General features: G+C 42.3%; 2 protein-coding genes across 6 annotated transcripts in view; one reads left to right on the top strand and one right to left on the bottom strand.

Annotated features, from left to right (window-relative positions):
- Nucleotides 1–2,944: 2,944 nt before the first annotated feature.
- Nucleotides 2,945–10,661, bottom strand: SENP8 (SUMO peptidase family member, NEDD8 specific). 5 transcript variants are annotated; one of them, XM_063142321.1, is made up of 3 exons: nt 10,619–10,635; nt 7,827–7,991; nt 2,945–4,904 (listed from the first exon to the last, which is right to left on the bottom strand). In XM_063142321.1, the coding sequence occupies exon 3, from the start codon at nt 4,860–4,862 to the stop codon at nt 4,227–4,229; it is 636 nt and encodes a 211-aa protein (XP_062998391.1). In that variant the 5' UTR covers nt 4,863–4,904; nt 7,827–7,991; nt 10,619–10,635; the 3' UTR covers nt 2,945–4,226. The 5 variants fall into 5 exon arrangements, with proteins under 5 accessions (XP_062998391.1, XP_062998389.1, XP_062998393.1 ...); XM_063142319.1 differs by lacking the exon at nt 10,619–10,635 and adding an exon at nt 8,244–8,348; XM_063142323.1 differs by lacking the exon at nt 7,827–7,991 and having other exon boundaries at nt 10,619–10,661.
- Nucleotides 10,662–11,241: 580 nt separating this feature from the next.
- MYO9A (myosin IXA) overlaps nt 11,242–22,731 on the top strand; it is a 129,505-nt gene continuing 118,015 nt past the window's right edge. Inside the window, exon 1 of the mRNA XM_063142429.1 lies at nt 11,242–11,318. The gene's annotated coding sequence lies outside the window, so the exon portion shown is untranslated. The remainder of the gene's footprint in view (nt 11,319–22,731) is intronic.

Raw genomic sequence — 22,731 nt, 5'->3', positions numbered from 1 at the left:
GCCCCCGCCCCCGCCCCCGCCCCCAGAGAAACAGGTGCACAGATGAGAGTCTGGAAAGCCTTCAGAAGCTTTGCCAACATATCAACTGGTTTGTCTTGGTGGATTTTGACTCTCCCGAAGACTGGATCCAAAATAAAAATAACTAAGGGGCATGCTGGGAATTGTAAAAGTTTTCCTTTCTGCCTAAACATGTATAGGGTTGCGCCCCAAGTCGCTATTCTTTGCTGGGGTAGCAAAACCATGGCCTCCTCCCTATGGCTCCACATAGGATGTGGTTTTTATTTCCAGTTTTCTACCTGGTTAGATATAAAAGAATACATATGGGGAAATAACTCATGCCACACATTCTGCACAGCAGTGAGCATGCTTTTTTTAAAACAACAATAACAGTAGTTCGCTCATATAGCAGTCACATTTAGGGAACATATAAAGTAGTTATAAGAGACCAATACAATCTGGGATTTTCTAATCGCTGGTTCTTTTTAAAAGACGTTGCTCCATTATGTTACTTATTTAGAGAACAGGTCTAAAAGTTTTCCACAAAACCGGGAGAGATAAAATGTACTACATAGCCAAGTCCATCCTGTATCTAAACAGGGCTGTCTGTAGTACACCACATGTGCAGACAGTTTAGGTAGATGATTTTAGCAGAATAAAGGGCATTCACCATGCCAGAAGAACCAAACACATGTCTAAGTTCTTGCATGGCTCATAGCATGGCAGGCTCCTTTTATGAACAGTGTGCGTTCTAGATTCCCAGCCACATACTTAGCCTGTACGAGGAGCTGGCAGTTGTGAAAGCAACAAGTAGCTTAAGGATCTCACACTGGCAAGACTAGCTTCCTGTTCAAATGGGAGATAGAGTGGGTCCTGGGATAGGGTGACCATATGAAAAGGAGGACAGGGCTCCTGTATCTTTAACAGCTGTATTGAAAAGGAAATTTCAGCAGGTGTCATTTGTATATATGGTGAACATGTTGAAATTCACTCTTCATCACAACAGTTAAAGCTGCAGGTGCCCTGCCCTCTTTTAAATCTGGTCACTCTGGTATAGCTCCTGCACCTTTAACTGTTGTGATGAAGAGTGAATTTCAACATGTTCACCATATATACAAATGACACCTGCTGAAACTCTCTTTTCTATGCAACTGTTAAAGATACAGGAGCCCTGTCCTCCTTTTCATATGGTCACCCTATCCTGGGACATACTTTTGTGTCTGTGCAGGGACAGTTTCTCCTTGCTACACCTCTTGAGCCAGTTAAATCCCTGACAGGTGCTTGTCCAATTGTCCTTGAACAATCTCCAACCAGGTTCCACAACCTCCCCGAACAACTTTTTTCCGTTGTTGAACTACTTGAACAGTTTAAGGAAGGTCCCCAACAATCAAGGTTCCCCCTGGCAAGGTAAGTGTATGGTAAGCAGCAACTTCAGCTGGATGTATTGCTACTCTTCTCCGTCCCCAAGACACATGCACACAGAGAGAGGCATCCCACCATCTTCTGACAAGCAGCATACTAATCAACACAGCTTGTATGCACTGGAATTGCCATGACTTCGAGCCCATGCCATACAAGCAGGTTCCTGGCTGCAACCACAATGGGATGGTCTTGTATGTATTGGACACCCACTTAACTCCTTAAGGTGAGTAATGCCACCGGTTTCACTCTTCATGCACTTGTTTATACGTAGGATGTTTAGAGAGAAAACACTTAGTGCTTCCACCCCACCTACAAGACTGTAGGCATTCAGGCCAACTTGTGCATTGCTCTGATTGAATGCCCCATTCTGTTTTGATGCCATTTCTTCCAGAACAAAGGCAGCATTTGCCATTCCTCTAGCCAATATAGTTTATCACAATACCAAGTAGAATTCATTTTAAAGCTAGTTTGGGAGTGCCATCACTTAAATACCAAGGACCTTTGTATAGTATTTTACAAGAGAGACTACCTTCACCCTGTATATTTAAGACTGTAAAGCCAGTTTGCAGTCTTATATTTAGTAAGAAAAAGGTAAAGAAAAAATGGCTGGAAGCCTTGCAGCTCCTTGCTCTCATTTAACAGAAAAATGTTTGTCTTTCTTTTACCTGTTGACGCCCTTGGCAGTTGAAACTGTTTGCTTTTCTTTATGGGGAAAGGAAAGTGGTTTCACCTGAAGACTACTGTACTAAGCCCTTCTTAAACTAATAAGACTGCAATATGTTGCAGATTTACCTGGGAGTAAGCTCCATTGAACTTGGCAAGAATGTTTTCTAAGTAAACATGTACAGAGTTGCATCCGTGGCACAAAGGGTGGAGTTGGGGGAAATAAATCAGCACCGTGTCAAGCAGCAGAGCTAACGGCCATCAACCATTTCAAAATAAATGACTAAAAAATAACCGAAATCCCACTTCACCTGGCTATTTCTTGTGCAATTTCTCTTCTCCCACCTGTGCTTATGTGAAGCTGCTCTTGACTGCACTTCCTTGAACCCAAGTAAATCCCATCCACAGCCATCCCAATGAAAGTAAACGTCTGGACAACTGTAGAGCTATACAGTAGAAAACTTGCTCTAAAGTTTTCTTTTGAGAGCTCTTCTCTAATATAAATGTATTTCTATGCCGTTCTATATCTAATAAGATTCCTGAGCTGTGAACAATATAAAGAAATGAAAGACCCCAAATTCTTTGTTTTCCCTATTAAGCACCATTTGCCTTTGGGGTAGACAAATAGAGGCCCCCTACATTTTAGTGACGTGGTTCTAGCCAGGCACAACTGCGATAGGTTTAGGGTTATGCACAAGTTACTAGAGTCTGCAGAAGCTTCATCATCTTAGAGCAAGCATCTCTAGAGCTACAGTACTGCTTCCCTCCCTCTTCCAGCCCCATACATATCCCACACCTCCCCCAATGATTTGAGGGAGCTAAGAGAACAGGAACCCTGCTATTATAGAGCTAAACACAACTCTTTGGGGTGAAAATTCTCTTTTATTAATGGTTGAAGATTTTACCAAACAGAATAAGAGTTGTCATGCCCCCTCCCTTCACAAATCAGAAAACAATTAAAGTTCTTCTCCCCCAAGAAGACCATACACTAGAGCAGCTGAAGAACTTGTCACTTAAAGGCTGTTTGTTGTGTTGTTGTTGAAGAGGATGAGTGCTAAGGCAGCATCCCTTGGGAGTAAAAGGGGCAATAAAATAGGGCTAGCAGGAAAAACAAATGATACAGCCTTTTTGGCTTCATTACCCACACTAGTAAGCTACTAAACAGGGCAGGTTACTTTCTTCAGTGGAACCAGGTGTTTAGCAACAGGATGCAATCCTATGTTACCCAGTGATAGTAGGGTTTCATATGCAGCTGATAATGTCCCACGCCCAATATTGTTAAACTGGTGAAGAGCGGAGACAAGCTGGGTGACAAATTAAGGAATGAGAGGGCTAGCAGGCAGGCTGCCTCCTTTCCCACCAGTCTGCTGCTTTTTCTTTTCCCTCCTAGATATTGGAAGTAGAAAGCCCAGGGCTTCATAATAGCATCCATTTAGAGGTACAGAATCCTAAGAAATTCATACCATGTTCAATTAGCAACAACAGAAAGAACAGCTAGAAAATGAACAGAAAACAACTCTCTCTTGTTATCAAGGTTACTTTACATTATTAAAATTTTGCTTTGTCATAATAGAAATTTCACTTTGTCATATAGTAATCTGTACAGTTTTCCCTAGGTAGCCAAACAACAAGCAGATCTTTTCCTACAATCCCTCTTCACAAAAGCAGGAACAAAAAGGGGCTCCCCTCCAAACCCTTATGCTGATGATTCTGGAACAAGTGTCAAAGTAGTTTCCCAGCGGCATTATACCAGCTTATCTCACTTCCAAAGGTTCAGGTGTGGTTTTGGAAGAGGACTGCTGAAACTTGCCACAATGAAATATAGGCAGAAATATACCATGTTGCTGACATCACTGACATTTGATCACACACAGACATATAAAGAACTTGATTGCTGGGGGAACTGTTTTGGATATAGGAAAAGGGGGAAATAGCCGAAGGCATAACTGCCATACACCTTAGGGAAGACAAATAGCCGTCTCCTATGAATCCGCTCTATTCTGATCAGCAACAGAATAAGGCAGTGCAGAAATGCAGAGGTAAATACATTCTCTGTGTAGGGAAACCCCCGTGCAAAAGCTTCCTTTCTCAGGCACAGGGAGCAAGACAAGAACAAGAAGGGCAATAGTTGAGAGGTTGGCCGATCACTTCTGAGACAGCTTAGCAATGAGTCCCTTCCATTCTTCTCGCTTCGCTGTGATATATGAGGGAGTAAGGAGCTGCAGCACTGGCTCCTGCTGTCCCTGGAAGAATTCCTGACACAGAGCCTCTGTGTTACAGATTACGTACATCCCACAGTCGTAGCTATTTTGCTGGGCAGGGGCCTTCTCCTCTACAAAGGCAACTTTGCCTCTTTTGCCGAGAAAGGCCTCCAACTTCCCAGCTACCCGTCTGGCATGGACAGAGTTGCTCCTGGTGTGGGAATCGTAGTGAGCAAAGCAGTTTTTGTCTCGGAAGTAAACTAACAGGCTCCAGTGGGTCCCACCAGCAGCCTGGTTGGAGTTGTCATTGATAGCCAGGAACACGATTTCCTTGTGGGGGAGGTTCAGCGGCTCAAGAAATATGGCCAGTTCCTCCTGACTGGTTGTGCATTTGATGAACTGAGCCACCTCGGGACCAATGAAGCACACTTGATCAGAGAAGTCTTGGAACTGGTCACTGGCAAAGTACTCAAAGGCAAACCCGATGATGCGGTCATTAAGCCAGCAGGGAGGATCCAGCAGCAATACATCTGATTGTCTCAGCAAGCTGTCCATGTAACTTATGACAACAGGGTCCATTCTATGCAGGCAGAGTCACAGCAGCCAGAGAAATTCCAGTGCCTAAAATTATCAAGGGTGGAAAGAAGGTACGGTTAGAAGAGGTTGAGCTTTCCCCAAAACTAAAGATGGCCAGTGCAGTCATGGACTGATGCCAGTTGACCCAGAGGGGTCTTACTAGCCAGCCTCTAGTTGTGCTTACCAACCCCTCCCTCCCCCAAGTCTTTTGGCATGTGCAGAAGGGATAGGCAGGAATTTCCCTCCTTTGTGCTGGGGTCTGGTGTTGGTAAGAAACAATGGGAGAAGAATCCTGCTATTTCTTATCTTATCCAAACCTCAGCATATGTGAGATAAGACCCTGCATCTCTCCCTAGCTTTCCGCGTGTTGGGTGATAAGCTTAAGTGAACGTTGTGGGGCTCAGAGCAGGTAACAAACAGTGGAGAAGACTCTTTTGTTTCTTACTGTCTCCACACCTCAACGTAAGTGAGGACTCAGGAGAGGAAGTGCGTGCTGCTGGGAATCCTTCTCACCAGAGGGCCAGCAAGCACTTCCACCAGCAAGCAGCACTGTGGATGCCTGCAACTGACTAACATAAAGAAAAGAACCAATTTGTTCAATTACAACCAAAACAAGAGGTGCAGATTAACTTAAAGACAATATTGTGAGGAAAAAATTGGGAATGGGCGGTAGGGGACGGAGCAGGTACATTGCCTTGAGCTCCTTGGATGAAAGGCAGAATGTAAAATTAAATGGATACAACACATGCAGCAACAGTCAAAAGACAAAAAAAGAGCCTTGGTACTGCAAATACGGCTATAAAACAGTTACAGAAGATATATCTATAATACAGTAAGCTAGTATAAAAAGTAATGCTCCATTTCAGTATATGGGTGGTGGTAATGGATCTCCTCTATTTTGAATCCTGTGCTAGAATCGGCAAGATGTTGTTTGTCTAACACCTAGTACCAGAAACACTACCCCTTCTCCTCCTCCTAGCTAGACAGAAAGGCAGGAAATGTGGGGAGGGGGCCACAAGTATCAGCTGATTTCTAAGCAAGTCATTTTATGGCACAATTTGCTATTTGGTAGCTGTTAATCTTTCTAAGAGGCAGAAAATATGATAACACACTCAGTGACACACTGAATCAAACCTTAAATATAGCCTAGGTTTAATGCAGGTCTGTTTAAACAGAATAGATGTGTTGGATTACAACTCCCAAACAACTTACAATCAGCATGCTGGGAGCTGTAGTCCAAAACAGCTGGAAGGCACCACGTTGGGAAAGGCTGGAATTGATCTACTTGAACATCATAGGCTGGTCCCTTTAACAATCAAAATTATTTTTAAAGCCAAGGTGCCAGACAGCAACTGCACTACAGAAAGTACCATAGCAACTTATGACTTACGATGATTCTTTACAGAACAATTCCAGAGAACTATCTGCCTTTCTTCTAACAAGCCCACTCTGCAGCAGGAGGGAAAAATTCCACAGACGCCTTCTTTTTGATTCAATAGACCTTTTCAGGATTTGCTTTTTCGCTGAAACTAGACAATATGCTGGGCCTATGGGCTGTGGCTAAAAGTGACAGCCCTTTCCCCCAGCCCTCTGCCTAGAACATTTAAGACACATTTACACATCTCCCCAGACCCATTGTTCACCACCTGCTAAAATAGCCAATGATAATATGATGCCAGGTGGAAGTATGCCTAGAGAGTAGTGGGGGGAGGGGAAGATTTACATAGGGTAGCAGTCCTGCATTCAGTGGAACATTTAGATCTGTGTTAACTACAGCATCCAACTTGCACACCCCATTCTCAAAATTGCAGGAAAATTGGAAAAGATTCTGGGTGAGCTAAAATGCACTAAGAATTATAAACAGAAGCCAGGCAGCACATAAGCATTTTATATGCAGAGTAGGCATATAACAATTAGTCTAATGTCAACTGGATTTAAGAGCATCTTTTTCTAACTGTTAAGAAGGTAAATTTCTTCAGCCCCAGCCCTGAAATCAGAGGCAATTTACGGCCTGATCCTAATACATGTTTACTTGGAACTATGTGCCTTTGAGCTCAATGTGGTGTAGTGGTTAAGGTGTTGTAGTGGCTAAGGTGTTGGACTGGGAGTTCCGGGTTCTACTCCCCACTCGGCCATGGAAACCTACTGGATGACTTTGAGCCAGTCACATACTCTCAGCCCAACCTACCTCACAGGGCTGTTGTTGTGAAGATAACATGGAGAGGAGGAGGATTATGTATGCCGCCTTGGGTTCCTTGGAGGAAAAAAGGCAGGATATAAATGTAATAAATAAATAGGCCTTTTCCTTCAAGTGTGTGCAAATTTGATTGTAGTCTTGAAATTATTTGAGGCTGTCTTCTGTAAATACCAACTCATATCACCCAGGATTTGATCCAGCCTTTTGAAAATGCACCTTGGATAGCAAACACTGTGCTTCTGGCATGACTCAGTGCAAACCAAGGAACACCCCTACATTGCAGCAAGAAAGAACTCACATGTGCTGGTTTGTTTACTCAACAGGAAGGAGTGGGAAGGTCCCCCTAACTGCTATGTGAACTATTAAAAGGGGTAATAAAATCCAATGATGACTTCTTGTTCGGATATGTACCACTGAACATTCTCATAGTCAATAATTAAACAACAACTCTTTAAAATTTGATCAAGAAAATTAGAGCAACATACATCGAAGATACTGGATACATTACCGGAGATAATCTCCAGTGAACCAGAGCTTTCTCTTCTCTTAAGCAACCATGATTTTCCATATATGTTAAAGTGAAATCCCTTATTAACCAAAAGGAACTAGATCTTCACACTGTATGTAGCTAAAGTAGGGAAGCAATGGTGTCAAGATGGATTTACAATGGGATTAGACAAATTCATGGATAAGACTACTAGACACTCAGAGAATGTTGCCTATTGGGCAGATTATAAATACGATAAATAGTCATGATGGCTATATGTTACCTCCAGGATCAGAGGCAGCATTCCCAGTTGCTGGGGTACACAAGTGGGAGAGGGCTATTGCCCTCTTAGCATTTCCATAGGCATCTGTCTGGGCATTATAGGAAACAAGATGCTGGACTAGATAGCCCTTTGGTCCAATCCAGCCCTAATGTTCTTCTGTTCTGTCTTTTTAGTTCATAAAAGGAAAAGTTAACAGTCAGGCTTTGTACAAATAGCTACAGAATGAATCCCCCATCTTGTTCTTTGCCTAACCACCTCCAATCACAGTCAGAGCGATGCACTGTGGTTTCCCCCTCCTCCTAATTTTGTCCCAGAACTGGCAATCTTTGGAATGCATTATTTTTTCCCCCAATAGCAAAGAAGCACTGCTCATTTTAACTATTAGCTGTTATTTGAAACCTCTTGACAATGACTCACCACATGAATCCCACATCTAAAGAAAACCCTTGTCAGACACCAACTCATTTTCCTGGGAGCTACGACAAAGCAGTTTGTATACGCTATACAAAGAAAAAAAATAGAGCCTACAATTAGAAAGGGGGAAGGCATACAAGAATGTTTTTTAGACTCATCAACTTTTCTGTAAGATGGAAAGAAATAGAAAGAGGTCACTGGAAAATGTACATCTGTACAATTTCTAGTAGCTATAGTTGGAATTTTTCTGTTTTGTTCTCACATAAGCCCCAACCAGCATGGTCAGTACTCAGGAATGCTAGGAACTGCAGTCCAAAACACTGGTCTATATGAAGCTACCTTTTACCATTGGACCATTGGTCCATCCAACCCAGCATTGTCTACTCTGGCTGGCAGTAGGTCCCCAAGGCATCAGGGAGAAGCTGCTCTCTGCCTTGGTGTCTGAGTTCTTTTATTATAGATACCCGACACTCAACCTGGAACATTCTCTTAAAACATTCTTCCAGAACTGAACCTGGAACACATCATGAGCTGTGGACCCTTTCCTAACAGACAATATTTCTGAAAGGTGCTCAGGCTGCACTCCTTCTAAAGGTACAGATTTACAGTCTCGTGGATGTTACTAGATCTGGCTTTGTCTTTGGAGGCTCAAGTGACCTTTATGGCATGAAGCACCTTTCAACAGGGAGAGCTTGTGCATTAGCTGTGGCCCTCCTGGAGACAGATAGTCAGGCCACAGTTATCCATTGGTGGCATCTCCAACTCGTTTAGACTACTGGAACAAGGCTATTTGGAAACTGCAGTTGGTCCAAAATATTGTTGTTAGACAGCTAAGTGGGACTGGCAGAAGGGAACATACCTTTGCCAGTTTCAAAACAGCTACCATTGGCTCCCAATCTGTTTCTGAGTACAACCTGAAGTGCAGTTCTTTCTCTGGGTCACCACGGCACCAGAGGTAAAGCCCTGGACTGGATAAAGACCTTTCTTGTCCATGGCAAATGCTGTTGGGACTTCCTCTTTTTCAAATTTTCTCTGTAATGCCCCAGCTACAAAATTACTTGGAATCCTGTCCAATAGACTCAGCAGGGCTTACTTTTGGATTTTAACGCCAACCCAATGCATATTTACTCTAAGGGGTGTTCATGTTATTCTTTTACAGAAGAACGCAACGTATTATGTTACCTTAAAGATTAACAGATTATGGCACAAGTTTACACCACCTCTTACCATGAAAAGGGGACGCTTCTCATCCTCCATCCCAGTTGCTTATTTATAATAAAACAAACAAGAACAAAAATGTTCTGAGATTTTAAAAGACCAACATATTTTGTGTGTGTGGCAGAAGCTTTTGTAGACTGCCAAGTGCATTTATGTACTGTGACAATTGAAGTCTGCAACCCTAAACAGAATCGCTAAGAAGCAATTCCTATTGAACAGAACAGGGCTTACTTCTGAGGAAAAAATGTACAGGATTATACTGTTAATCTTATAAGAGGGCCAATTTGTTTTTTTAAAAATAATTTTATAAATAAAGAAATAAATAACTGTCCTGCAAAAAGTCTAGAATGAGACTTTTTAAGCAACAAAAATAAATAACCCACATCTTAATCACCCACATGTTTAGTTTTTTAACGGTTTTTAATGCTCTATGTGTGTATGTTCTGTGTTTTAGAATTTTAAATTTTGTATACTTGTTTTTATCTCAATTTTAGAATTTCTGTAAACTGCCCAGAGAGCCCTGGCTATGGGAGCGGTATCTAAATGCAATAAATAAATAAATAAATAAAATAACACATCACACATGCAGCTCGACTCATCCAATTAAAAAATGCAGAGGAATGCAGCATTATGGATCTAGACCGCTTATGAGGGGGCCCCAGTTTGGATGGCAAAGGATCCCCCAAGCGTAGAGATTAGGCTGAGTCCAACCTCCAAGAAGGACGTCCCTACACAGTGTGGTGTAGTGGTTAGAGTGCTAGACTGGGACTAGGGCGGGATCCGGGTTCTAGTCCCCACTGGGTGACTTTGCGCCACTCACTGACTCTCAGCCCAGCCTACCTCACAGGGTTGTTGTTGTTGTTGTGAGGGGAAACAATGGAAAGGAGGAGAGTCTTGTAGGGTCGCCTTAGCCTCCTTTGAGGAAAGGCAGGATATAAATGTAACCCATAAATAAATAATACGGCCCCAGGAAGGCAGCGCTATCCAGCGGCGGCCTGTCAAGAAAAGCAAGCCAACAAATCTGCGCAAATCGTCACCAGCCTTTTAAATATATATATATTTAAACAAGGCTTATTAAGATGATTTCTAGGCCACTCGGTGTACAATGATGTTTTACCTCACGTTTTACCTCACGGCGCGCCACTCCACACAGCCCTTACCTGTCGCCGACCGCATTCTTTTCATAACGCTCTCAGTTGCCACGGCCGGCCGCAAAGCACGGCAAGCCCAGCAACCCGAGTGCCGTAAAACAGCGCCTTCTTTTTCGCCTCCCTCCGCGATAAGAACGCAGGTAGAGCAAAAGAGAGAAGGCAAGTGGTTAATTAACATACGGGTCCGACGTGTCTAGGCGGGGACTACCGCTGTTGCTGTCCGTCCGAGCGCAAGCGAGACAGCCCCGCCCCGCCCCCTCTCCTGTTTAGGTGTGTGGGCGGGGCTTGGCGTTGAAGGTTGGGGCGCGGCCGTTGGACGGACAGACGGAGGCGCGAGCCAGCGTCTGCACGTCACGTCGGCTTAGAGGGGCGGGGCATTCGCACGGCTTCGCGCAAGGAAGGGGGGGGGCGAAAGAGAGAGAGAGAACCGCGAAGGGCGGAGACGGAGATTGATAGGCGAGGCGGGCTTTGCGCGTGCCTGTGCGCCCTGCGTGAGGGAGAGACTGAGGCGCAGCGACGTTTCCTCACAGAGAAGGGGGGCGAAGGAAGGAAGGAAGGGAGAGTGCGGGGGAAGAGAACGGACCCAAGGCAGGAGGAGGAGGCGGAGACTGCGGCGAGGCGGTCATCGCCGTCGTCCCCTCCCCGCCTCCCCAGCCTGAGAGGAGAGAGAGATAAGCTGAGGGATGCGGCTGCCCCGCCCGACCCACAGGTAAGCCTCGAGCCCCTTTGCCCCCCCTTCCTCCCCTCAGTTGCCACCTCCCGTCTTGCGGTGTCGGCGCCTCGTCTCCCCTTCTCCTCCCGCCCGCCGCTTCCCTCAGTAGCCTCTACGGGCGGTTATGAAGCGAGGACGGGTGTGGGGACGGACGCCCCGGAGCCTTTGGCAGCTTAAGCTCCCTTCCTCTCACGCTCTCCCCGCTGCCCGCCCCCGGGTACCGCCTCAGCACCTGCGGGGTTCTGAAGCTGTAACTGCTACGCCTCCCCGCCGCCCAGCCTCTGTTTCCTTCATCATCTCACTGGCGGGAAGAGAGGAAATGCTTGGGAAGAACGGGGCGATTGGGGAGGCGTGAGAGAGGGGGGGGGAAGAGAGGATGCCTGATGTCTTAACAGTGTGGGTGTTTGGGTAGGTTTCTAGTCCCTCGTGTCCTAAGGAGCTGGGGCGGGAGCGACGGGAGGTTCATTCATTCCAGGCCATTGGTAGCTTCCTTCTTTCTCCCTCCGCCTCCTCCCGGCTCGTTGGTTCTGTTCTTGGATTCCTCCGCATCTTTCCTATAAAATGCCTCTGATAGCCCCCACCCTTTACTCATGACATCCTTCCCCCACCCCTTTATTTATTTATTTATTCATTTATTTTCGTTTGGAAACTACTTGCAAGGTCATGAAGCCTTCTGCTTCTCTACCCACACCCCCCATCCCTGCGGTGTGAATGTAGTATGAGATCATCCATTTTTGGAGCCCCGCTACAGTGTCTTGTATTTCTGGCAGTGTGTGGGGGTTTTTTTTATTAAAAAAAAAATGATGGTTGCTGTTGCATTGCATGTGTCTAAGGCTGAAGTCTGTGCTACAGCTGCTCTATTGTGAACCAAATGAAAGCATCCCAGGCTGGACTGGCTGATGAAATAACTCCCCCCCCCATTTTTTAAAAAACAGATTTATATGGCTTTTTGCTTGTTTCTGTTAAATGTTGATATTCCCCACTTCCTTCAAGAGCTCTTTAGTGAAAACTTTTTTATTTCAGCTTTGTGTTTATCTTTGCAACTGTGTATGCTACATAAGAGACAAAGCCAGGTCGTGTTTCATTTTGGTAGAGTGGCAGGATTTGTGGCAGTGGCTATGACTTAGTTTAGTCAGTGTGTCTGCTGTGCTCACTCAGTGCAGCTAGAACGCTGCAGCGCAGACAAATCGGTAAGTTCTCTTACATCACTGCTAAGCAGTGTTGCACTAAGAAACTGCATCACTGTAAGCAATTAATAAACAATACATCAAAGTTGTTCACACTATGTTTTTTTCCAAGGGTATTTTCAACATGACACTATGTGGTTGGACAGCGTGGTGTGGATAGCTTGTGATCTTACACAAATCTTTAAAACTTCAGTATGTGATGCTTTTTTGTGAAGTAACCTAGTGACTTGTTTTCAAGTGTGGAAAGACACTAGTTATCCAATGTTTGTGTTAAGTCCTTAAGTGATGACAAGCAGTGCAATTCCTGTTCTGGCAAATGTAGTGTGTGTATGTGTGTTTAAGCCATTTTAAAGGAGCTTCCCTTCTCTGGTACATGGCAACTCTCATCTATATCTTTAACAATACTGCCACCCCCAACCCCAAATGGGCTAGTAGTATCAAGCCTTCTTCCATTAATGGCTTTGCTATTTCTCTTTCCCACTCTTATTACACTTTTCTTGTAATGAGTTAATTATCTCCCCAGTAGTTGTCATTGTTAAGAACCTTGTCAAAATGATTTTTCAGTATTATCTTAATAGAAATGAGATGGCCATAGCTCCCTTTAAAGCAGGAAAAAAGATTGCATAGCAGAAGGTTGCACAGGGCATTCCGCTCTCCCCCCCCCCCCCCGCCCCCAGTCCTGTAGGGAACAATTATAGGAACTTGCATGGAGGGTCCTGCAAAGGTGAAATTTAGTTGAAGTGCTTTGTGCTGAATTGTCATCTTTTTTCTTTACTTTTTTTACATTGGTTATTTTCATATATTGTGGTGGTGGTTAGTGACACATTCCCCTGTGGCTAGTATATTGCGTAGCTGATCATGTTTTTTGATTTACATGTTTTTATTATTTTTGGTAGACAAATCATACAAGAAAATTGTTTGCACATAGTTGCTAAGCTCATGAAAAAGAATGTAGGAACTGCTTGCAGAATATTTGCAAGAATAAAAACATCAGAACCATAAAGTATTTGTAATGTTACAATGATTCATTTTGATTTTGTATTTATTATAGCAATAAACTATACATGATACTTTTTCTGAGTCTTAAACACTAGTTTTACCACTCCTGCCATTTGCCCGGTATTCTATAGCCTCACCTTCCATCAATGGATGATGGCTTCCCTTCAGTTTAAAAATGATCAAATCTTTGGCTGAAGTCAGTAGGCTGAATATCAACTTGCAGTCACAGTATCTTTTAGAGCTGAGCTATTGCAGAGATGGAAGAAATTATACAGAGAGATATTACATTAATATGTAAGACCTAACCAGCCACTTGACCAGATTATTTATTCCAGGTATTTATAAGTCGCTTCTTGGGGCCAAGTCTTCTCAAAGCAACATGCACTAAGTGAATTAAACAATTTTACATTAGGCAGATCTTATAGGTATATAGTAGGCACACCAAATAAGATGAATGAGAACTGATTTAGATCACAGAGCCATCAATTCTTGTTTAAAAAAATGCAGCAGTAAATATGATAAGCTCCAAGGTCCTATTTAAGTCTGTACTTAAGGGGTACAGACTTAAAGGGGTCAAGTGAATGCTTACTGGAAGGGAGTTTGATCATTCTGGGGCCACCATTAAAGAGACACTGTCTCTCATGCATAACCAGGATTACAGTTGACCTGTTCCCAGAACATTTAGGGCTATCCAATCCAGTGTAACTGGTCCAAAAGTGGTATTAGGAACCTAGGAAGCTGCCTTAGATCATTGGTTTTATCTAGTTTGTCTAGACACTGACGGGAAGCAATGACTCTCTAGGGATTCAGGCAGGATTCTTTCCAAGCCCTATCTGGAGATGCTGGGGATCAAATCCGGGACCTTCTGCATGCAAAGCGTTTGCTCTTCCACAGAGCAATGGCCCCTCCTTTGGATGTTCAGACATTCTGGCCCCATTAGCATCTGGGCCATTTTCAGAGGCAACTCCAAGTAAAATGCATTGCAGTAGTCCAGTTAGGAAATAACTAGTGCCTGAGTAACTGAGGCCAGGTCCTGCTTTTTCAGATAGGGCTGCAGCGGGAGTAGAAGTCTGAGCTGGAAGAAGGTTCTCCTGGCTGTTACAGATACCAGATGTGAGAAAAGCCTTTTTCAGATTGCATCACCATCTAGACCATATATCACATAAATCTTATTTAAAACATAAATGGTTAGGTAGCAAGAGTATGTAATTATATATAGTTCTCTTTAATATTAAATGCATACAGGAAAACTCAGGTATAGATCAGTAATATATGTTTTGGATAATTTTCCTTACCAATGAAATAGTGTCCTGGATTCAAAGAATCTCTAAACGGGCATTGGGCATGTTTTTTTCAGCAGCAGCCCACCCCACCCAGCTGCCAGTTTCTTATCTCAAAGCATGGTTGAAATTGAGGGGATTGTCAAAATCAGTCGGTGATATGGCATGGTGCCCAGCTGTTCAAATAAAGAAATGTCAAGAATCCCACTGACAGTACACAAGCCATGAAGTATGACTAAAGTAGTTGTTAGGATCTTGGCCATGTTTGGTTTTGAACAGATTTTCAACATTTGAGGACAAATATTTAACTGTGCCTTGTTTCCATGGCAAACTACAGACTTGTGATATTTTCCCCTGCGTTCTTCACTTACCTGCATACTTAATAATAAATATGATCCAGCCAAAGTTACCAAAGTTAGACACTTTTCTGTTCTATTCGTTTTGATGGGAAGGATTAAATGTGTCTTTAATGCTTCCTTTCAAAATTCAAAAACCCTTGGAATCACTTAACTTTGGGTTGTGATCCGTTCCTTTAGATCCCTTCCTTCACACAGCTAGAATGCAGCATTATGGATCTAAACTGCTTCTGAGGGGCCCCAATTTGGGTGGCAAATGACCCCCCTCCCCATTGTAGAGATTAGACTGAGCCCAACCCCAAGAAGGATTGCCCCTACCCAGCGTGGTGTAGTGGTTAGAGTGCTGGACTGAAACTCTGGGGATCCGGGTTCTTCCTTTTTAAAAATCAACCGCATGCTTTAAGTGTTACCAAAAGTATTTGTACAATGTATAGTTTGTGCCCTCATGTTTCATTGTTTAAACCAAGTTTGGGTAAGGTTTGCTCATATTTTGAAAATTATATATCATGAGTTTCAAATTAATCTCTAATTCTTTAAGCTATTTGCTTTTAGAATGTTTTATAACAATATTTTTCTGGATTTTTTTTCATGAGGCAAAAGAAACACTTTGATTCTTTTCTGTAATTCACTTTACTGTGGCTGTCTTAAAGTGTCGCTGTTAAACTTTTTGAAATGACTCAATTATGAAGTACCATTGACTATTCAGTTATTTTGGGACTGTTGCTAATGTCTTCTCTTACTGTGTCATAGGGTGGTAGCAACTTTAGCGAAAGTTATTGTGAAAGGGTAAATATAGAAGTAAATAGATTAAAATATTTACTTAGAAAGAAATTGAGTACTTCGTTTCAATTCTGGTTTTAACTAATGAAAGTTGCCTACCATGTTGTGGTTGCTTTGTTAATTAATTAATTAATTACATTTTTATACCGCCCAATAGCCAAAGCTCTCTGGGCGGTTCACATAATTAGACTTGAAGTACCCTATTTCTTCGATTCTAAGATGCACTTTCCCCCCCATATAAACATCTGTAAAAATGGGGTGCGTTTTAGAATCGCGGGTGTGTCTTAGGGTTCCCCCCCCCCCCTGTTGGTACTGAAATTAGTGTGTGTCTTACAATTGATGGCGTCTTACAATCGATGGCGTCTTACAATCGAAGAAATACGGTATTTTACCTTCTGTTCAGTTTTCATAGGAAATCTTGGGTTGTTCCCCCCACTTTCTATGTAATAGGGATTCTATACGTGCCTCACGTTCATAAATTGGGAGTGTGAGTTGAAGTGGTGGGGAAGAAAAGGAAGCAGAGGCTGGCATCTTGATTCTGGAAAAAGTTATATGTGTGTGTGCACATGCTTATCTGTATGTATATAGTCTTGTTGATAGAGTTAGCAGTGCATCTTTATAAAGGCTGGCATAAGAGCGTCTTACACGTAGATAAAATGTAAAAAAATTATGATGCTTAACTTCCAGTGTGTAGTGGAAATTTTATGTCTTACCAATAAGTTATGTGTTTTCTATAAATCTTGAACATTTTATTATGCACAGATGTGAATCTGACTTCCCTTTTACCGGAAGTATGGTTATTCAAATGTAACCCATGGCATGTGATGATTTTTTTTTTAAAAAAAAATTATGATTTTGACACAGCAATAAAAAAATAGCTTGGAAAGAGACTGAATTCCTTGCTTCAAGTTTCCAATTTCAGTTTATTTTTGAGCTTCTGTTTCTCAAATAAAAGTAAAAGCCACAAAAATGGTTAACTGCATCATAGTTACTTGAAGTTAGATAAAAATAAATCTAGTACTTAAATGTTTAAAGTTACTATAAAATAGTATTCATATTTCCAAAGGATTAAAAGTTTCTATAAAAGTAAGTATTTATATCTTCAGAGCATTTAATCTTGATTTGTTGGCTGTTTCATCTCAAAAAAGTTGCCTATTCAACTAATAGACCTGGTTCTCACATAATGGTGATTGCTTAACCCAGGAATTGCTGTGGCCAAGTGGGAGCAAGCACCTGCATTGTGTCCTGTGTGTTTGTCACTTTCAATCAACAACTAGGAACAACAGCCCTGTTCCTGGTCTGTTTTGTTATCTCCGATCCAGGAACTCTGGGTTGTTCAGGGGGTTAAACAATGCAGAGTTAATCCATCTATGGTTTGTTAGCCTATGGTTTCTTAGGTTAATTCCGTGTTGTTCAATTCCCGCATTTCTAGGTTCTGGCACCACAATTGAAAGGGGAAGTGATGAGTGTGCAGAAGGCAGTGCTTTCTGCACACTCACAGCAATTTCACAGCAGTTCTTAGGTTAAACAGTTCAGGAACTGCCATTACATGCGAACAGGGTGTTTGATATATTATTGTTTTAAGAAATTTATGTTTAACATAGGGGAAAATAGATTAATCCAATATACACTTTAATTTTATCCTAGATGAGTTGTAAGATATCTTCCTTTATCACAAAAGGCAAGGCTGGATTAGGACTTTCTGTGTGAGCTCAGATACACTTGCAAGAGATGTTCACATTTAGGAACATGACTAGCTTATGGGATCCTATTGCTTTGAGGAAATTGTGCTATTATCCTTGTATGCATAGAAAATAGTGTATTTTATAGAATAGTATTTTGCACTGCATCTAAGATTAAAGAAAATGCTTGACACATCAGCACAGAATTGTGCAGTTAAGCACCCAGTGATTTTAATGAGAGATCAGTCTTGATGACAGTTCTTCTCCCAGCATCAAATCTTTTTGTTAGCTAAAATGTAGTCCTGTTTTGAAACTAGCATTGGTATGGAGCCATAGAATTAGACTCCACCATATTGTAGCTACTCTCCAAATTTCTCAACTAGTAGATCTCTCCATTGAAAATTTATCTTGGATTCCTTTTCCTTGAATAAGCCTTCTGGAAAACTATTCTGTTTCAATTAATTCCCACATCATTTGCCTAACACAAGTAAAATTCTGAGGATCTTTTAGGATTTTAAAAGAATGATGTTATTGTCTTTGGCTTTGAAAGAGGATGCTTCACAGAATTTCCATAGCTGTCCCCCTTTTACAAAAACATTGTTTTAATAGCTTTTGGAGAGGATGGAAAGGAAGAAGAGGGCACTTATCTTGCAGTCCCTACATAATGAGTCAGTGTCTTCAAAAGGCACCAGCGTTCAGGAGGTTTTGACCTAGAACTTGGGGTTTTCTTAGTTCAGACATTGGGATTTTTACAGATTTCTTTTCTCTTTTTTTACAACATAATGCTTACCCTGACTATAATCACTTCCCCCCACTACTTAGTGACTGTGCAGTCAAACTAGGGTAAGATCCAGCTGGAACTTGGATTTGCTACTTTAGTAAGAGGGCAATAAGTGTTGTTTTTCCCCATCAGATTCATTGGAAGACTTCAAAGACCTTGATGCTCTGGGAAGGAAGTGTTCTAGGAATACCCTCATAAGGATTGTGACCCCATGTCGTTCTGATAATAAATTAAAGGGCCATCTTCCTTATGCTCATGGTCAGATGACTCCTGTCATTTAGCTGATGGCAGCCACTGCACTTCTGCTTGTATTCATGTAAGCTAGTCCGTATCCTACGTTCAGCCAGCTGTGTCACTAGCACAGTAAAAATGTTAAAAGAGCTTCAAATACAGTACATCCATTGGAGTTTGGCACAATTGCGCACCAATCACAGTGTTCTACCCCAGAGAAATCCCCTGGGAACTGCATTGAAAAAGCAATAGATGTCACATATATTGTTGGGAATACATAATCTATTCCCTCTCACCCCCTTCAGATCATGATCAGAAAGGATTGCTGTAATGGAGAACAGCAACCTCCCTGCTCTGTGATATCTAGGCCATTGGCCTGGAGTGTGTCAATACAAAGTGAAAGATCTGGGTTCAAATCCCAATCTTGCTATACGTTGTCATTCCTTCCTCAGGAAAGTTGTTTGTTGTTCTTTATTGTAAATGGGAATGTGTAATGGTAGTAGTAGGAAAGTAATAAGGTATCCTCCTGGTGGTGCCCGGAATTTCAGAGGTTTGGTCCATGACAGCTCAAATAGGGCTTTCAGTGTTGTAGTGCTTGCTCTCTGGAACTCCCTACCTCTACAAATTGTACAGATGCCAACCTTTTTAGACCTTTCCAAACAAGCATTCTCAGGAAGGTAATCTTGTCTTCTGTATGGCGTAATATTACACAGTATTTTATTATATACTGTTTTGTACATAGCTTAAACATTTCTATTAATATAAACAATTCATAAATATTGATAAATAATTCAGTAAGCAGAAGGTTTAAAATTCATGTTTTCTGCTATAGAGTCCATAAGTACAGATCATATAGCAGACATTACCTATTACAGTAATACCACTGTCCTTTGTAGTTTCCAATAAATCTGCCCTGTAACATGCTACGTAATCTCTACCTATTCCCACCCATGTATGGCTTTCTGGCTTTCTTTCCGTTTTGTTTTCTTTCGGAGCAGTGATAATCTGGGTCCATAGCTGAGTGGGAATGTTGTTTAGGTAGGGTTAGGCAACCTGCTGCCCTTTCTCTCCATTTTTGACTTTGGTCCTGTCCACTGCTGATATTTTATTTATTTTTTATTTATTTAAGGATTTTTATGCCGCCATTCAGCCAAAAAAGGCTCTCACGGCGGCTTACAAAAGTATTTCTTGACAGTCCCTGCCCACAGGCTTACAATCTAAAAGACATGACACAAAAGGAAAGGGGATTGGGAGGGAGGAGGAGGAGGGGGGAAAGGAAAGCAAATTCAGGCACTACAATCTTAGTTGCAAAGTTCAGCAGTGACAGTTGGTAGCAGGAGGGAGGGGGCTCTCAGCTGGAGCTGGACCCAGGCACGGTGGAGAGGTGCCTGGCTGCTGCTTCCTCCCTCACTGGTGGCCTCTCCAGAGATAGTTGGTAGCAGGAGGGATGGGGCTGTCAGCTGGAGCTGGACCCAGGCATGGTGGAGAGGTGCCTGGCTGCTGCTTCCTCCCTCACTGGTGGCCTCTGCAGAGACAGTTGGTAGCAGGAGGGAGGGGGCTCTCAGCTGGAGCTGGACCTAGGCACGGTGGAGAGGTGCCTGGCTGCTGCTTCCTCCCTCACTGGTGGCCTCTGCAGTGACAGTTGGTAGCAGGAGGGAGGGGGCTCAATGCATCCCCCAACGAAGGGAATGTGGCTCCTGACAGAAAACAGTGCCTATCCTTAGTTTAAGACTGAACCCTGTGTGTTGTTTTGAGATGTGGCATCAATGAACAGGGTACCCCATAGTTTATTTCTGCTCATATGGCACTATTTATGTGCTGCAGCTCTGGGAGTGGTTGATGCATTACTGCTTTGCGGATGGAATGGGTGGTTGCTACTTTTGAGTGCTTGTCGAGAGTATGTGTGATTGAATGCCTCCATCTATGTGCTTGTTTCTAGCTTGCCATCCTGCACCTTCCCACTGTGTGTGTGTCAGTCAGCTTTTCTGATCCTTCTGTGTCTCAACTTCCCATGGTGTGCATGAATCAGCTGTTTTGATCTCAAGGTGTCTCATTTTCTGGGATGTTCATGTGTGAGTAAATTTGTTTCGGAGAGGCAATTCTGTTAACAGGCCTATGATCAATCAAGTGGTCCTGCTTGTTCTGGAGGTTACCTTTAGTGCTTGCTTAATCTTTTCCTGAGCTATGTTCTTGTGGTTTGTGAACACCAACCCCAGTGTCTGCTTTATTTGAGTCCTTCAACACTTTTATGCAGGCTTTTTGTTTGTTTGTTTGATATGATGTTTTTTCTGTGATAATGTCCTTGGCATGATTGCCATGGAGGCTTAAGTTGGAAAAAAAGCTTAAATTGAAATTGGTAATCTAAAAGGATTTTTTTTAGTAAGTATTCATGACCAGGATAAGCTCTCTCAGATTTATCTTCCTTAGAAAATCCATTTGGGTGACTCAATTTTTTTTTCTGTATCTCTCTCCATGAGGAATTGTTTTCAGATGCATAGTCATGGGAGGAAAATGTTTAGTGGAAGAACTTATAGTCTTTGTTGATCATAACTGGTTAAATATTAGGGAAATTATCAGAAAAACTTGTTTGTACAGATTTAGTTTGGTAGAATTAATTACCAAGGGAGGTGGTGGAGTTGGTGTTGCCAGACTGTACATCTTATTAACAGTTTCAAAGTTAGCTGTCAGCTGTGGTTTCAGTATAATGGTCTTGCATAAGGACCTGGGTCTGGCTTTAAAGGTACTGCTCAGCCCCAAACACTATGATTCAAAATGTGGTGGGTTTTAGACCTTTCCTTTCAGTATCACAGTGGTTTGTATTTATTGGACACATGCCATAGAACAGTGTGTGTGGAGTAGTGGATGACATAATCATGAAAGAATGTAGTCCCATTACTGTTGGCAAACTGCTACTAGAATAGGCACTATCATTTGAACTACAGTATTCACTTTGTTATTGACATCAGCTAATTTGCAGTTTAGATATATTACTTTTGCATGTGGGCACCTTTTTCTGAAATAATTTGTTGTAGCATTATTATTTTAAAGAGAAAGTTTTGCTAGTTCTGCCACAGGCCATGGTTAATTCAAATGGAATCATACCAAGTTGTTCTAAGATACCCAATGTTGGTGCATAAATTCCGAAATGCATGTCCTGCAGTATTTCCCAAAGCCCTTCTCAAATTTAATTCTTATCAGTAAATTCATCACACAAATGCGATACTAATTTGACCGTCAAGTACAATATTGGTTTAGGATTGATGCCAAGATGTGTGTACAAGCAGTGATCTAGAAGCTCATCCTTGCTTTTAAAATATATTCAGTGTCCAAACCATTGAACATGAAGTTGGGAGCTGGGTAAAGATTAGGCTTTCTTTTGGAGGTCTAACCTTGCTGCAGCACAGCAAATGGCTGGAATGAATTGCTCTGAAGAGATCTGGGAAAGATCCAGAATCTGCAAGGGAAATTCTGGCTGATATGGGAAATTGGATTGATATTAAGAGATTTGAGCTGGTAATGATTGGCCTGTTTGTTGTCTCAGAGTGATGAATTCATCAGCCAGTTATGGGGTTTTCCTGCCCGTTGTGTTGAGACTTGCAGCATGAAGCTGCTCCTGGAACCAGAACCCTCAATCTGAGCTGCGTGTGTGAAGAGGATCCCCAAACAGTCTGCCTTTTACCCCTATACTGGCATGCTATTCCCTCTATACATTTGTTTTGGCTTTGGATCGCCTGTTATGTGTGAAACAGTACTTTATAAGTATTTTAATTTACCCATAAGTATTAACTGACATAAAAGTACTCTAATGCGAGTATTCCCATTGCAGAAGATTACTGATGCAACTGTAATGTGAAATAAATGCAGTTTTTAAAATTTAATTCTGTCTTTGTCATTAATACTGTATTACAAGAAATGAGTTTCCTCAGGTTTTCCCCCCTGAAGCAATCGAGTCTTACTGAGATGGAGAAAGTCTGAAACTGGCAGAAATGGATTGGGTGTGGCTCTGAAAGGGCCTGTTTCTAGTGGTGTGTGCTGGGCTGAGTGAGTTCTAATTATAGATACAAACAGAGAAAGAAGAGGACAGGGTCAATTAGACCATCCAACAGTGTTTCCT

The sequence above is a fragment of the Elgaria multicarinata genome, chromosome 16, assembly GCF_023053635.1.
Source record: "Elgaria multicarinata webbii isolate HBS135686 ecotype San Diego chromosome 16, rElgMul1.1.pri, whole genome shotgun sequence".
Taxonomy (NCBI): Eukaryota; Metazoa; Chordata; class Lepidosauria; order Squamata; family Anguidae; genus Elgaria; species Elgaria multicarinata.
The sequence above is the reverse complement of the archived record's forward strand: the minus strand, read 5'-3'. Positions and strand labels throughout refer to the sequence as shown.

Bases quoted from the DNA above. Each gene is read 5' to 3' on its own strand.
- SENP8 (XM_063142323.1), bottom strand. From the start codon at position 4,862: ATGGACCCTGTTGTCATAAGTTACATGGACAGCTTGCTGAGACAATCA.